Source organism: Typha angustifolia, chromosome 12 (assembly GCF_048772165.1).
Source record: "Typha angustifolia cultivar Huaian chromosome 12, ASM4877216v1, whole genome shotgun sequence".
NCBI lineage: Eukaryota > Viridiplantae > Streptophyta > Magnoliopsida > Poales > Typhaceae > Typha > Typha angustifolia.
The window spans coordinates 1899375-1914588 of record NC_133250.1 but is presented as its reverse complement, the minus strand read 5'-3'; the positions used below and the strand labels follow the sequence as shown (position 1 = coordinate 1914588).

The following is a 15214-nucleotide window of genomic DNA, read 5'->3' as shown; positions in this document are numbered from 1 at the left end:
TATGCAAGAGAAGAAAAATAAAGAAAAAAAGCCTAGAGCGCAGAGAGCTGAGACAAAGAGAGCTAATAACAAATATGACAAAGATCAGTTATTATTTAAATAAGTTAAGTTAATTAGAGTTACAGAATGAACTTAATACCCTTGAGTAAGTTTAATTTAAAGATAAAAAAGGAACCCAATTTTAAAGTAAAATGAGAAATATTTTAAGTGTTCTGAAATTTTACTTTCAAATGTAATGAAACATTAATTATTACATTAGTTGGTGTTAACTTAAAATTAATTGGCACTAAAAGCAAAATAAAAGGGTTAAACAATAAATCTCTATATGGTAGTCTAAATAATAAAAAAAAATTATGGTGTTTTTCTTAAAATTCCATTTTCATTATATATATATATATAATAGAAATAGTTTGCCGTCAAGCTTGAATTGAAATCAGCTCAATTCGAGGCAATTTTGAGCTAGAGCCTAGCTGGGGCCTAAACGACACAATCAATAAGCAATTTCAAGACTTAACCATTCAAACTTAAATTAAGACATAATTTAAAAATAAATTTAGAATTAAACTCTATAATATCAGATTACATAACAATCCACTTAAGTAAATATTAAAATATAATAAAATTATAGTATAATATAAAAAATATTACTCATATATTATAACTATTTTTTATTAAATTTATTTTATCGAGCCGAATTATGACCAAGCTTGATTTCAAATTATTTTCGAACTTATTTTGAAGATCAAATTGGCTCACTCATTCATTTTAGAGCACGCTTGATTATTTGGTAACCCTAGTAATGACAATTTTGACAAGTATAATAATACAATTTTGACAAGTATAATATAGAAGCATTTTCTCGGGAATAGGATACGGAGTGTCAGCTTCAGGTTTTATGCCCCCGAGTTTATGCCCCCGAGTCCTCTTGGGCTAGCTGGAACCCAATACCGAGTTATGGTGGATTTTGCAACTTTGAGATCTTCTAGCTCTTGTCGATTCACCTCGGGTTACTGGTCATGGAGCAAGTCTTCGTTTGGTCGTCTCCCCATGAGGGTAGTCTGTTTTGATTTAAGGGAAGGGACAAAGAGCTTTGTAATGTCCAGCTTCACCCTTATTCGAATTAACTTTGTGAAATGATTTGAGAGGTGTAGGATGAGAACAATATCCGGCAAAAGTGAAAACCCACTACTTTTTAATATTATTGTATTTATTTTATAGGTTACAAGAGGGGCCTAACCCCTCTTTTGACTCTAAAGCTCACCCTCGTAGAAGACATTGTCAAGTGGAGAATTTGGCTGGGGCAGCATATCCATTAAAGGATAACGCAGGCGTCCTAAGATGAACTCAATGAGAATACAGATCTCGTGTTGAACAAAATGGTAAAAGTTCGTTTAATTTTGGTTTCTAATACGATTACGAATAGTGAAAGCGTGGCTTATGGATCCTTTAGATCTTTGGAGTTTGAAGCTAGAGGTGTCAAAAAAGTTAGCTTGTCGCAACCAATCGTTCATAGCGATATTGCTTTTTGGTCCTTCTATATCAGCTCTTCCTATCATTGTGGAGTAGAATTTACTAAATGTTAGATTGTTCACCGACCAATAGGAAATGTGGTACCATTATGAAATAGCTTAGTTTTACCCTAATAATGATGGTGCCATGCTAGTAATTCAACTTAGTACATGTCGAATTGTTGATTCATACACTTGGTTGAAAAGCTGTGAAGCTACCTTGTGTAGGATTATAATCGAGCACATTTAAATTAAAATCCGAGCTACCTTGTTGTTTAGAGCTGATGGTTTGCAAATTCGGATGTCCTCGTTTTATTTTATTTTTATTGATCACGAAACCCAAATCTTATAAGCAAGATAAAGATACTAGCCACCGCATGTACTACTCTAATAAATTTTTTTATTAAATATCAATTTTAATATCTATTTGGGAAATCAAATCTATGGCCTCCATTGTAAGTTAATTATTTTCTCATTTTTAACTAGACAGGTTTTGTTTGAAAAAAGATACTTAGGTTATGTTTGAAAGGATATATATATATAGTATATTTATTTATTCTATATATATATAGAACTACTTTTATCCCCCGAAAAAAGTGATAATTTTGCATTGATGATGTTCTTCTAGATAAATCATAGATTAAATAAAAAAGACTAGCTTTCTAATATATATATATATATATATATTTAACAATTGAGTCAACTTTTCTAAGATATGAGCTGCAACGTGCTCATGCAAATGTATCACTCTAGTAGATAATCGACCAAAAATTAAGTTTCGACATACTATAATATTGGTTGGAGTATTCACATCAAAAAGTCCTCAGTTTTAGTAATATTAAAATTGATCCATCTGGTACACCTCTTATATAAGTTATACAAACTGCATTATAAAAAAATATGCATCTAATACAGAAAATAGATGTCAAACTGTTTGTCATGCTAACTAACTGAAGAACTCTGATATTTGTCATGCTAAGTGAAGCCTTCGAGTTGAATGCCAAAAGAAAAGAAAAAAAAAAAAGCAAGTGTTACTTGTCACTTCACTTTTTGGTAGAGCAAGAGTTCAAAACAGTGGCAGAATGCATGTTCCTGAGAGTTTTCTTGTCTCAAAATTATATCTGTTGCTATTCCATATCAAACTGTTTTAACTAGCACAGTCAAAGCTCTATCCATTATTTTGGCAATGTGGTACCAAACATAATTCAAACAGGGAAAAAAGAACCCTGTCACTGAACCATAACCTCTTGAGCAGAGCTCTTATAAAATTATCTACTGTGGTAACATAACAAACATAGTTCAACTGGAATTTGAGGATGGCTTATTGTCCTCCTTTGTCTTTATTTCTTCGAATTTATCGATTGCGACCTGCAGCTCATCTGTACCTCCAACAGCTCTCATGGTGTAGTAGTACACTCCGAGAACAAAAGTCGACAACCCACCTGCGACAATCAGGTTCTTGGTCTTGGGTGCGAGACTGTTAAATCCCTTCATCGAAGAGTCTAGGGAAAGAGAAGAAAATGTTCTCATCAGATATCATCCAAAGAATGCAAAAGTTAGAAGTTCTATTTGGCAGTTCCATTTTTCTTTTTCCACTTATGCTTGAGAACACTAATCATGTGATATGGGCATATGGCATGGCAGCTCTTGTATATATCATCCCAGTAATTTTAGGTGATATACTCATTCCAAATAAAGTTGCTAAATGATAATTTAAGATCTCAAGCCTGATGCAAGTGTCAAATTTAGCCTTAACAACAATGAAGCCTCAAATCACACAACTATCTGGGGTCAAGCATGTCAAACCTTGCCTGAAAACACTATCCATAAGTTGAAATAGGTATAAAAAACTAAAACATGCGCGCGCACAAACACAGCATAATTTTCATCTCAAAAATAATATCAGATAAGAACGTAATGGAGAAAAGTTAGGAAACCAGACAACCTACATATTGGAATAGTTTGATTGCTTCACTCAATGATCTTAGGATTGATCATTGTTTATCAAGAACAAGGAAAATGTCTACTTTTTAATATCTCTTAGTCTTATTTTGAATCACATAATTTAACTAGGCCACCCACCTCCAACTATAAGTGAGGTGAGAAAAGAAAAGCATTCTCTCACAAGCAAAAGGATGATGCCTTCAAATAAGAACAAGGAAAATGTCTACTTTTTAATATCTCTTGTAGTTAAGGGTAAAAATAGATCGAATACAGATTGGATAGTGCCAACATACGAATCTATATTTTCAATCCGAGGATACAGATATTGCATAAATAGCAAAATTTAAAATCATATCACAACTAAATAGATACCGATAATTTTCGAGGGATTTGTCAGAAAAGGGAATGATATCTACTTTCTTTCTTTCCCATCCATATTCGATACAGATTGAATCTTAAACAAAGTATGACATTTCTTTTGGACAGTTAAAACAAAATACTAAAAATTTCAGAAAAATAATTTCTTGCATGTCAAGTACATACAATATTAGCAAAATTAATCTCTACATGAACAAACTAAAAACTACAAATTCTGCATAAGAGGGACATGCACATCTGTGAGGAACAAAAAAAAATAATTCTTTCAATAAAGTAACAAAGTCTGAATAATATGCACATCTGTGCAGATCTAGAAAGGGTTATCCATTCACAAAATCTGTCATATATCCCTTACACATAACTAGTTAACTACGGGAAATTTATAGCAGATCAATGACCCAAATATGAATAAGTAGAGCAAGTTAATAAATGAACTTTAGATGCCATTACCTGGGAAGGCCTTGAAATCACCCAAATGAAGACGATGGCGGCAGAGCTTGATGACGGACACGATGGCGGCGGAGCTTGGTGACGGCGGAGAGGCGATGGCGATGGCGCCGGAGGAATCGAAGTCGGCAGACGGTGATTTAGGGACTTCGGTGGCGACTTAGGTTGGGGATTTTTTGTTTCGACCAGGGAGAGAAAATGGTTAGATGGGTTCGGGTCGGATTAGAGGTGGATGAAAGATAGGGTACTGTTTAGGTTAATAACGGGTCGGATTTAGGTTTTTAGCGGATAGCATATATAATATAAGTATATTATTTAAAAAATATGGGGTAAACGAATATCTGATATTTGTATCTAAAAAATTATACCCAACTCATATTGGTATTCATATCTATAATTATATCTGTATCCGAATTTATTTTTAAAACTATATCTACCTGCATCTAAATCCATATCCAATCTGAGTAGGGTAAGAAATTTTTCCTTGAATCTAAATCAAACCGGATTACCCCACTATATAGGCTTAAGCAATATGAGGGCACAAAGATTGTATTTTTAATGTATAAAAATAATTATATTTGAATATATATAATATATTATATCTAATTAATATATATATATATATATATATTATCACAATCAAATTAACACTCACTACTACACATCTACACTAATTCAAATAAACAAATCAATAGTAACTACACACGAATTAAATATTATCTGTGTGTGTGTGTGAGAGAGAGAGAGAGTCGATTTGGGATTTTTAAGTTAGGGATTTGATGCGAGGTTAGTGGATTTTCTTTAGTCCAATCGGATCCAACTCGTTTGTGTCCGCGCCCGGATCCGCATTTGTCCGATGCGATAATGTGTCAATGCATGCACATCCCACTTCCCAGTACACCACTGTCTATGATATATAACTAAGTGTTTAATTATCTTTTCTTTGACTATAGGTTTTATATAAGAGTACATTAAAATCTTTTTTAAATGGAAGTCTCTGGTCAAAGACTCTGTATCCAAGCAATACGATCTCTTTAAATTTTATCATGCAAATAATGCAAGCTTATAAAGAATAAATGAAATAAATCCCACTAAAAGTTTGAGGTCTAAAAGGGTGATTTACATCAAAATGTTTTTTAATTTTGTAATTGCAGAAATATGCTCTCCCATTATCAAATTACAATTTTGAATTTTTTTTTACTGATTTAGCTCTAATAAATTTTAAAAAGACTTTCGTGTCCTAAAAAACATCATGCATCACCTATTTAATTTATACACATCGTCTACGCAAAATGTACTCTCTATTTTCAACAATATGCATATTAAGATTTCAAAAAAAGTCAACACATTACCTATATAATTTATACGCATCGCCCGTACAAAAGGTACGCTCTAATTTTTAAAAAAAAGTATCATGCATCACCTATGTAATTTATACGTTTTACCCATATGTACGCTGCAATTTTCAACGATACGCACATCGAAATTTTAAAAAAAATGTCACGCATTATCTATATAATTTATACACATCGCTTATAAAAATTATACGCTCTAATTTTTAACAATGTGCGCATTGAAATTAAACGGTTAGATTGAATTAGAAAAAAATAAATTAGTTTAAATCAGTAAAAAAAACACTTAAATTTGTAATTCGATAATAAGAGGATCTATTTTTGCCAATTAAAAAACTAAAAGGCTTTTCACTCAAACCACCGATGCAAATTATCAAAAACCAAAATAAAAATATTTATATGCTTTTATTTTTTTCTGGAAGTCCTCGTATTATTCTCCTAGTTATGGATATGAACAGTGGATGTTTTTATTTCCCTAAAAATTTCACATGGCAATGTTTCTTTAAGATAGAGTTTTAGTTGTGGAATAACTTCCAAACTAGTTTAGGTATACTTATTTCCATAGTTTCCAATTTCGATCGATCCCGAGTGGGATTGGTCGAAACTAGCTAGTTTTAGCCCTATAGCAGCAACTGTTAGCTACTGGCGGCTGCAGCAGGCAACTGCTGTTGACAGCAACAGCCAGCAGCTAGAGAGAGAGAGAGGGAGTGAGGGGGAAAAGAGGAAGAGAGAGTGAGAGAGAGAGAGAGAGAGAGGGGGGGGGGGGAAGATAAAAAAAAATATGGTGAGAGAGGGGGAAAGATAAAAAGAGTGTGAGAGAAAATGGATACTTCTGACTAACAATTAGCAGGATAGAAGAGAAGAGAGGAAGGATGAGTGAATTTTACTTTTTAGGCTTTATATGTAAGTAATTATTATTTCTTATTTTCTTATAATTTTTTCTAAATTTTTAAAAATTTCTCAACATTTGTAAATAATATTTAAAATTTTATTTAATTAAAATAGTCGATATGATATAGACGGTCAATACGTATCGTTTTTCCGAACGGCCGACCCAAGCCCGATTTTCGAAACCTTGCTTATTTCTTCCTTTATAATAGATGTATGAGGAGAAAGAAAAGAGAGGAAGAGAAACTAAGATGATGTCTTTTCAGGGATAAAATAATAATTAGTATATATAAAATATTAGATGGAGATATCAAAAGAGAGAAGTAGATACTAATAAGCTTATTCCATAACCAACCAGTGCCAAGTTTATATCCAATACAAGTGGTAGTGTAAAGCTTGGCTGTAGCCATGAAGGTATAAATTAATATCAACACCACAAATGAATTGATATCTTTTGCAGTAGCAAATTATATCAAAAACCTGATAACAAATCAGACTAAGTAGAAGAAATACACACCAAAGACAGATGCCAAATATATAAACAGGAAACAATTAAGTGGTTTTATACAGCTAATAAGAGATTTTGACGATTCTGCAGTTGTGTCAAGTGTCATTAATGGATGAGAGAGAAACAACCTCGCATCTTATTAATGAGAAAGCAGAGTTGCAAGTGTTTATTAACAGTCTCACAACATTAAAGGCAGGTCAGATCTGATAAAGCTTTTTTATTTTTTTTACTTATCAAACTGAGATTGCTGCCTCTACTACACCATAGATTTAAATAGAAGGGACAGACATCACATATATGGATAGTATGGCGAAATAAATATCATGGCTCTGGTTGCATCTTCTCACATTCGTCTCGTATTGACTGAAATAGAACAGACGAAAGGTACCTCTCACCAAAGCTTGGAAACACAACCTGGAAAAATCAACAAGTTAGAAAAGTACACTTTGATTACAAATGGAGAAAGATGGTGAACCATACACAAGTATTTGCAACCTGACCAGTGGAATCCCAAAAAGTCCTAAAAAAAGGCCTAAAACCCGTCGGGTCTGGGGCCTTACCCAACAGGAGGTCCCACAGAGTATTACGGATTTCATCCTGAGAGAAAGGGGTTAGGAAGTCATCATGGCATTTAAGGAATGGTCGAGAAGCGACTAGGCATCCGAGAACACAGAAGCCCGCTTTGCACCCACCAAAGGGAATGTTAGAAGTCTGTGAAACCCTTCGCAGTATGGTCCTCGCCCTCAAAATCATTGGACTCCAGACGCAAGAAATAAAGTTATGATGCTTACGAGCTGGAGTCATTTGATGAAAAAAGTGAGTGTTACGATCACCACCTGAAAGCCATTGGACTCTAAACTTCGAATGCCAATTAGTTTCATTCTGCTTAAGAACAACGCAGTGGTTGCTATAGAGCGACTGGAGATGCTCAACCTTGCTCAAAGAGAGACTCATAGGAGTCCTTGGATTCCATGGTGGAGACTGGTATAATTTTGTGGGGTAGTCTTAATACATTTTAATTTTAACTAGAAAAAAGCGATTGTCTTAAAATAGTCTTAGGCATGTGCTTGATTTGTTGTTCTATAATATAAACATGAACAAAGTGTATGTAATCTGAACAAGGGGGAGATATGCTCAGTCAGAACCTGCCAATATTCCTAGAGTTTCCTTCATTAAGAAAATCAAAACCCTCTAGATTGTAAGTAGAAATTGGCTAAAAAAAAAAAGTGTCCAAATATAATGCCACAAGATGACCATAACGATAAGCATAAGCACAAATGGATGTTCATCAAAAGCTTTGTTAAGACTTGCCTAAAATTTTTAAAAACTCTAGATTGCAAGTAGAAATTGGCTAAAAATGTGTATGCAGTGCTACAAGTACAAGATAACATCGATAAGCATAAATGCATATGGATGTTCATCAAAAGCTTTGTTGAGAATTGCCTAAAACTTTCTAACAGATGACAACAAAATTTTTAGATGGTCCATTTCATTATGAGAAAAAGCTGAAGATACAGACATACCACAATTAGTTTCCCTGCATTTTCTGGCCTCTTTGCAACTTTCATGGCAGCAGCTGCTGCAGCTCCAGATGAAATTCCAACCTGCATGAAACATGGAATTAAGAAGGGGCAACAGGAAAAATGTAGTTTAAGTACCCTCAGATATGCACGACAACAGCTTTGACTTTCGACAATATTGGTTCTCACCAATAGCAATGACAAAACAGAACTTCAGATATGAGATGATGAAACATGAGATAATTATTTTAATCTGAATATCTGTGCAGAGTGATGCTCCCATAAACACAAAATTCCAGAAAAAGAAAATCAGCCTATATTGTGATGCCTGTTAATTAACATTGATCAACAGTTCAGATATCTGCCAAGTTCATTAAAGTCGAAGTCAATTGAAAAACAGAATACCAATGGCTGGTGGATATATGTGATTGCTACCATCAAAATAAAATGCATAAGTTGATATCCAGCTCTTTTTCATTTTAATTAACATTGATAAATTGACCCATACAAATGAACAAATGCTGACATTGTTAATATGTATATCAGTGCTTATGTAGCTGTGCTTGATTGGATAGATATAGCCTTCGATTGCTGAACCATGACTAGAGTCCAGGCGATGATGTCTTGAGTCAGATTCTAGAATGTCAAAACGATCTATACTACATTTTCTCAAATTTTCTGTTCCTTTGCATAGCAAATTGATGCATCTTGATTTTTTTTCCTCATAATATCTTGCAAATCCAAGCATAATTTTCTATGCAGTACTGATAGATATGAAATTTACCAGAAAAGAGTGAGGGAAATTAGGCCCTTTATGAATTTTATAGATTTAACTTTAAAATGGAGCAAGAATATTCTGTGCAAGATGCAGTTCTAGAATTCAGAGGAGAATGTCAAAACTTAAAAAAGACACTTGATTTTAGAGAAAAGAAGGACGTTCAAGACAGTGAAGACATAAGGAGAAATTAATTGACATACTGCACTGCTACACAAACTGAATATACTAAATGGCACATACCAGCAACCCTTCCTGAAGAGCTAATTGCTTTGCTGTCTCGACAGCTTCATCACTAGATATCTGTTGTACATCAAACATAGAACAAGAAAGCACTGCTCAACATTTGAAGAAGGTGCTGAACAAGAGTAAAATAAAACAACAGAGAAGGTAAAGAAGATAGGCCATGAGGTCCATTTCTAAAATAAATGTCGCAAAAAAAGTTTTCCTTTCTTTTTATCTCCCCACTACAGACACAGCAGCTTCCTAAGCAAAGAAAAGAAAGTTGAAAAGCAAAATATATAATATATGGCTCAATACCCAGCATAAGAGTCCAAAAAAAAAAAAAAAAAAAAAGAAAACAAAGGCAAAACTCAACTGATAACATCAAGCACTCATCATATTAGTGAAGTGTCTTGCTAAGTAGCCCCAAACTTTCCCATCAAAACTTTCTAAATCAACATATCATCCTGAACAAATTATTCATAGTCTCATTCTATAGTATGTTGAACGGAAGAAAAAGACTCATAATGCCAATACAAAAAGTGGGACTAATATCCAAAAATTTCAAAGCTACATTACATTTTCATGATTATCCCATTACAAATTGTTGAATAAAGTCAATTGTAATAAGCACTGAAATTTTAATTATGTTCCCAACCCCACTGCAGAGAAGAGTCTTAGCTTGTGGTCCTAATTGGCAAAGAATTGGCATGTACAAAATGTCTAATTTCTGAAACTACAACACTGTTTAGAAGCTTAAAAATGTTGTTCCATCATCATCAAAAGAAAATAACGATAAGTATTCAATCGAATCTGCACTATTTTGGAGACGAATGGTTTGCAAGATGGAGACAACTCCAGAATATTATAAGATGATGCCTGTACATCTTCAATATCACAAAGGAAAAAAAAATTAACTGTTGCCACAAAGACTCAGGAATCGTGAGGGATGGAGAAGAATTGATGGGAATTAAATTTTTAATTATTTTTTAATTTCTGATGTATTTTTTCTCTAAAAACTAGATTTGAGATTAAAATGTACAATTTAGTTAAAACTCCCAAAAATCTAAGACATTTAATTGTTAGTTTGTTTTGAGGTAGGTTTTATTAGGATTTAATTGATTTTTAAATTAAAAGAGTCCTAATTTAGTTATATATTAGATTAGAAAAGATCCGAATAAGATCAATTTATGAATTTAATGTAATCTCCTCTTCTCTATTTATAGAGGTGATGGGAATTCCGAAAAGAAAAGAGAAAAAATTTGAGAAAATAATATTTTGGTGGATTCCACATTATCCCTTTCCTTTCTCTTCCCTCTTCTCCTCCTCCCTCATCTCCTCTCTTTTATGGTGGAGACCACTCTTCCCTCTCCCCCATAATCTAGGTGGCTTTGATCTTCTTTTCCCTACAGCTTGATAGGTTATCTTCTATCTTTCCTATCTATCTATCTATACTAGTACGGAAAAGGTACTTAAGAGGCAGATAAAGAGATTCGCAAAGGCCCTATCTTTTCTCCTAGAGGGTGATCTAGGTATCTCCTTATATTTTTCCATATCAATATGTTTTCTTGTCTCTAGACCACATCAAGCATACGGTGGCTTGAGAGCTAGAAGAATTATCGTTGTTAGCGTCGTCTTGATTAAATTATATTCGACCACTAGTAAACAAACAATTTCATAACAATTTGACACTTGGAAACAGACAGTTTAATAACTTAATACAATCAAATACAAGATTTATTTAAAAGATAGAGAAAGCATAGAAAGGCTCAAACCTCAAGAACTTCATCAACTACTTCAAGATCTAGGTTCCTCGGAACAAAACCTGCCCCAATGCCTTGAATCTTGTGTGGACCTGCAAGATTAAGATATTAGAGCTAATAGAAAGAATACAGGAAAAAGGATAAAAGCAATATTTCTTTAGCCGTCCCACCAGGCTTTCCGCCTGATAGTATGTTACTTTCAGCAGGCTCAATGCCAATAACCTGAAGAACATACAAGAAATGTAAGCATGAGGAGTGCAAGTATCAACAAGGAAAAAGAAAGAAAAGCTGGGCAGTTTGCACTTAATAGACAAAAGGTTGCTAAGCACCTTAATGTTGGGATTCTTTTTCTTCAAGAAACTCCCCACGCCTGTGATAGTCCCACCAGTTCCAATTCCAGCAACAAATATATCTATCTTCCCTCTTGTATCTTCCCAGATTTCTGGGCCAGTAGTTTCATAGTGTATCTGATTCAAACACAGACCCAAATAGAAGAATGTCAGGCAAGAAAATCCAGTGGCACCAACACCAGAGGAAGGCCCGCCAAGACCATGACATTGTACTGACCTTAGGATTTGCAGGGTTATCGAACTGCTGAAGCATGTAGGAGTCCGGTGTTTTCTTCAAAATCTCTTCTGCCTTCTCGACAGCCCCCTTCATGCCTTTAGCAGATTCAGTAAGGACAAGTTCTGCTCCAAAAGCTTTCAAGAGAACTCGTCTCTCAATGCTCATTGATGCAGGCATTGTCAAGATCAGCTTATAACCTTTAGCAGCAGCAATAAATGCAAGACCAATGCCTGTATTCCCGCTTGTTGGTTCCACCAAAATACTCTATTAAGAATAGAAACTCAACAATAAACAGATGAAACTAAAAGAATGAAGGAGATATTTTTCTAAGTAAAATTCCTATCACCAAAGGAACATCATAACTGTTGTTTGCAAAAAGAAGTAACACTACAACATATGAAATCTATTTCTCATGTTATATAATATGGACTTGTGCATTTCTTTCTACATGAACACCTTCTTATTAGTAAAGATTTCTTTTCCATACCATACCCACATACTACACCATAAGCCAAATGACGAGTATCAGAATTGGAGTTAAATTGACCGGACCATGGAACAAGATTTACATGCTATCAATACGGATGTTGACACAAAGGGAACTCATATCCACTATAATGTTACGGTCCGACTAGGGGTCGATCCGTAACAAAGGTCTAGGCTTAAGTTAAGGGTGATCCACGATGGTGATGAAGGTGGAAGGTGGAAGAGCACGGTGGAGAGAGAGAAATGGGCGGTGGTGACAGAGGTATAGGAGGTTTAATTTATTTCTACTCCTAGATTACTCTTACTCTTACTTCTAAGATAAACTAAGACTAAAATATAATTCTCAATACTTAGATGAGTAAACAAAAAAGACCGGCCCTTCCTAAATAGAGAGGTAGGTTACACAAATTTTAGTCTTACTTGGACTAGATTTAGGTCCTAAAGACTTACACGGCTCGAATTATAATTTATCTTAAAGGTTTATATGACTTAACTAGAACTTACCGTAAAGACTTACATAAGAGATAGACATAAATAAGAGATAAATATGTCTAAGAAATAAACATGAATTAATTAAAAGATAAATAGCTCATTCAACTTGGTCGAGCCCACTCCCCTGATACGGTTCCTTGGCCCATGACGCCTGCTTTAGATTCAGTTTTTGGCACAGACTGCATCATATAACTATAAGTGTTGCTATAAGTTTTATTAACAGTATCTTCCTCAGAAATCTGAAAGAAATCAATTTTACAACTGTAATAAGTAACATGCTAAAAGCAGGAAGAGTCTTTCTACCTTCCCAGGAGTTATAACGCCTCTTTGTTCAGCATCAGAAATCATACTGTAGCCTATCCTGAATGATCAGGATTACTAACAATTAGTTGAAGTAAATTACATCCAACCAAATAAGCGCATGAAATCTTTACCTATCTTTGACGCTACAGCATGGCTCCATAATTTCAAGCTTGGCAGCAACACTTGCTGCACACCCTTCCACAATATTATTAAGATATACCATTGGTGTCTTCCCTATAAGCTGTATAGAAACAATGAAATGGATGTTAGCAGAGTCATCATTCCATAGAGCATTGAAGTGTAAAGCAATTCATTTTAGCAGTTTTACATAAGCATTTACTGATCATAAATCTTTGTGCATTTTTATCCGCAATTTTGAAATGTTGCAGTGAAATAGAAATCAAGTACTGAAAAACAAAATATACATATAAATCATGTAAGTTAGTAATTGTCTTGAAAGTTTTCTTTACACTATATTGCTATGTCACAACTCATTGAAGCATGTCTACGTCAACATGTTTGATAGTTAGAACAACATTAAATGCATAGTCTAGCAATCAATTTCGGTTTATGATTCTCTCGGATTGCCATATTCAAGTAGGAAGTACATGTGATCTATGACAAGTCAATGGATCAGAACAGCAGCCCATTTTAATGATATATATGCGATGTGACATGAGATTGTTACTTCTTCCATAATAAAAGGTCCTAAAAGTTTCCATAGAGCAAGTCTAAAACTCTGAGCTCCATGGTTATCTTTAATCTTTTCATGCATAAGAACCAGAGGATCTCCACAAGGCTGCATCAACACAATTTCTTCTTCCAAATAGCCAGGAACTATCATACCCAAGGATTATCTAAATTTCTGTCATAAACTACCTAAGAACTAGTCCTGTGACCCATCTCTATTGAAGTGAGTTCTAGACAGCTTGAACACTCACAACACGATACTTACTCCAGATGTCAAAAGAACAGGAAAGAGATGGACACAGACATACCCAAATCCAAAAAAAAAAAAGGTGCCAGCTTTCGCACTTACAAATAAAACCCAGTTAAAGAATTGGTCTTCCGCGTACCTGGGTAACGTCTTCGGCTATGTTGAGGCCTTCGATCTCAGTCTGGGGCTTCATGGAAACCGCTTTGCAGACGACCGGGAGACGACGGCATCTGCTACGAATCAAAGAAAGGTTGGCTTTGCGGGATCGCACAAAGAACAGAGAGGGCTCGTGTTGGAGGGGGATTAGGGGGGATAAAGTAGTAATTTTGGATTGGGAGGGGAAGGAAGAAGTGATTGGAGTTGAGAGAGAGGCCATGGGGATCGATTTGGGAAGAGAAAAGTGTCAATAGGCGGACTGTTCTATAAAACCCAGGGAGCCAAGGAATTGGGAAGGATTAAAGGATAAGGGATTTTTAATTTTGTGTCATCTAATTTGTTAATTTGTCACCTGTCACTAATTGGCTGTCACTTTCTTTCGTTTTAAGAGAGAAAAAAAAAACCAAGACTTCGTTAAAAAAAGTCAGGGGTTCAAAATTCACCTAACAACACCAGAAATAACTAGGGGTGAAAACGGGTCGGATTTAATCTGACCCGACCCGCTATCCGACCCGACTTGGATCTGATTCAGATAAAATATTTCTATCCGACTCGGATACGGATAGAATTTTTGAAAAAATTAAAATACGGATTCGGATACGGGTGGGATATATTTTTCGGATTCGGATACGGATAGAATTTTTGAAAAAATTCGGATACGGATTCGGATACGGGTCGGATATATTTTTCGGATTCGGATACGGATATCGGATATCCGTTTACCCGCATATTTTTTTAAATGATTTACAGTTTTTAGTTTACTTATTTAAATAGTAAATATTAATATTATTACTAATAATACTTTATATATTATTTATAGAGATTAATTTCTCTAATTTTATATATTTGACATAAATTCAATCAATATCCGTTTAAAATCCGATCCTTTATCCGAAAATTATCCATATTCGTTTAGTTAGGATATAGTTTTAAATTTTGCTATCCGTCTAATATCCGCATCCGAACTA

General features: G+C 34.4%; 2 protein-coding genes across 2 annotated transcripts; both read right to left on the bottom strand.

Annotated features, from left to right (window-relative positions):
- Positions 1 to 2651: 2651 nt before the first annotated feature.
- Positions 2652 to 4471, bottom strand: LOC140772198 (uncharacterized). Its single transcript, XM_073114139.1, has 2 exons — positions 4281 to 4471; positions 2652 to 3010 (listed from the first exon to the last, which is right to left on the bottom strand). The coding sequence occupies exon 2, from the start codon at positions 3000 to 3002 to the stop codon at positions 2808 to 2810; it is 195 nt and encodes a 64-aa protein (XP_072970240.1). The 5' UTR covers positions 3003 to 3010; positions 4281 to 4471; the 3' UTR covers positions 2652 to 2807.
- A 2667-nt stretch (positions 4472 to 7138) lies between these two features.
- Positions 7139 to 14546, bottom strand: LOC140771769 (cysteine synthase-like). Its single transcript, XM_073113441.1, has 10 exons — positions 14230 to 14546; positions 13285 to 13394; positions 13154 to 13211; positions 11873 to 12136; positions 11635 to 11772; positions 11476 to 11527; positions 11318 to 11397; positions 9564 to 9623; positions 8549 to 8629; positions 7139 to 7439 (listed from the first exon to the last, which is right to left on the bottom strand). The coding sequence occupies exons 1-10, from the start codon at positions 14464 to 14466 to the stop codon at positions 7347 to 7349; spliced, it is 1173 nt and encodes a 390-aa protein (XP_072969542.1). The 5' UTR covers positions 14467 to 14546; the 3' UTR covers positions 7139 to 7346.
- Positions 14547 to 15214: the final 668 nt, after the last annotated feature.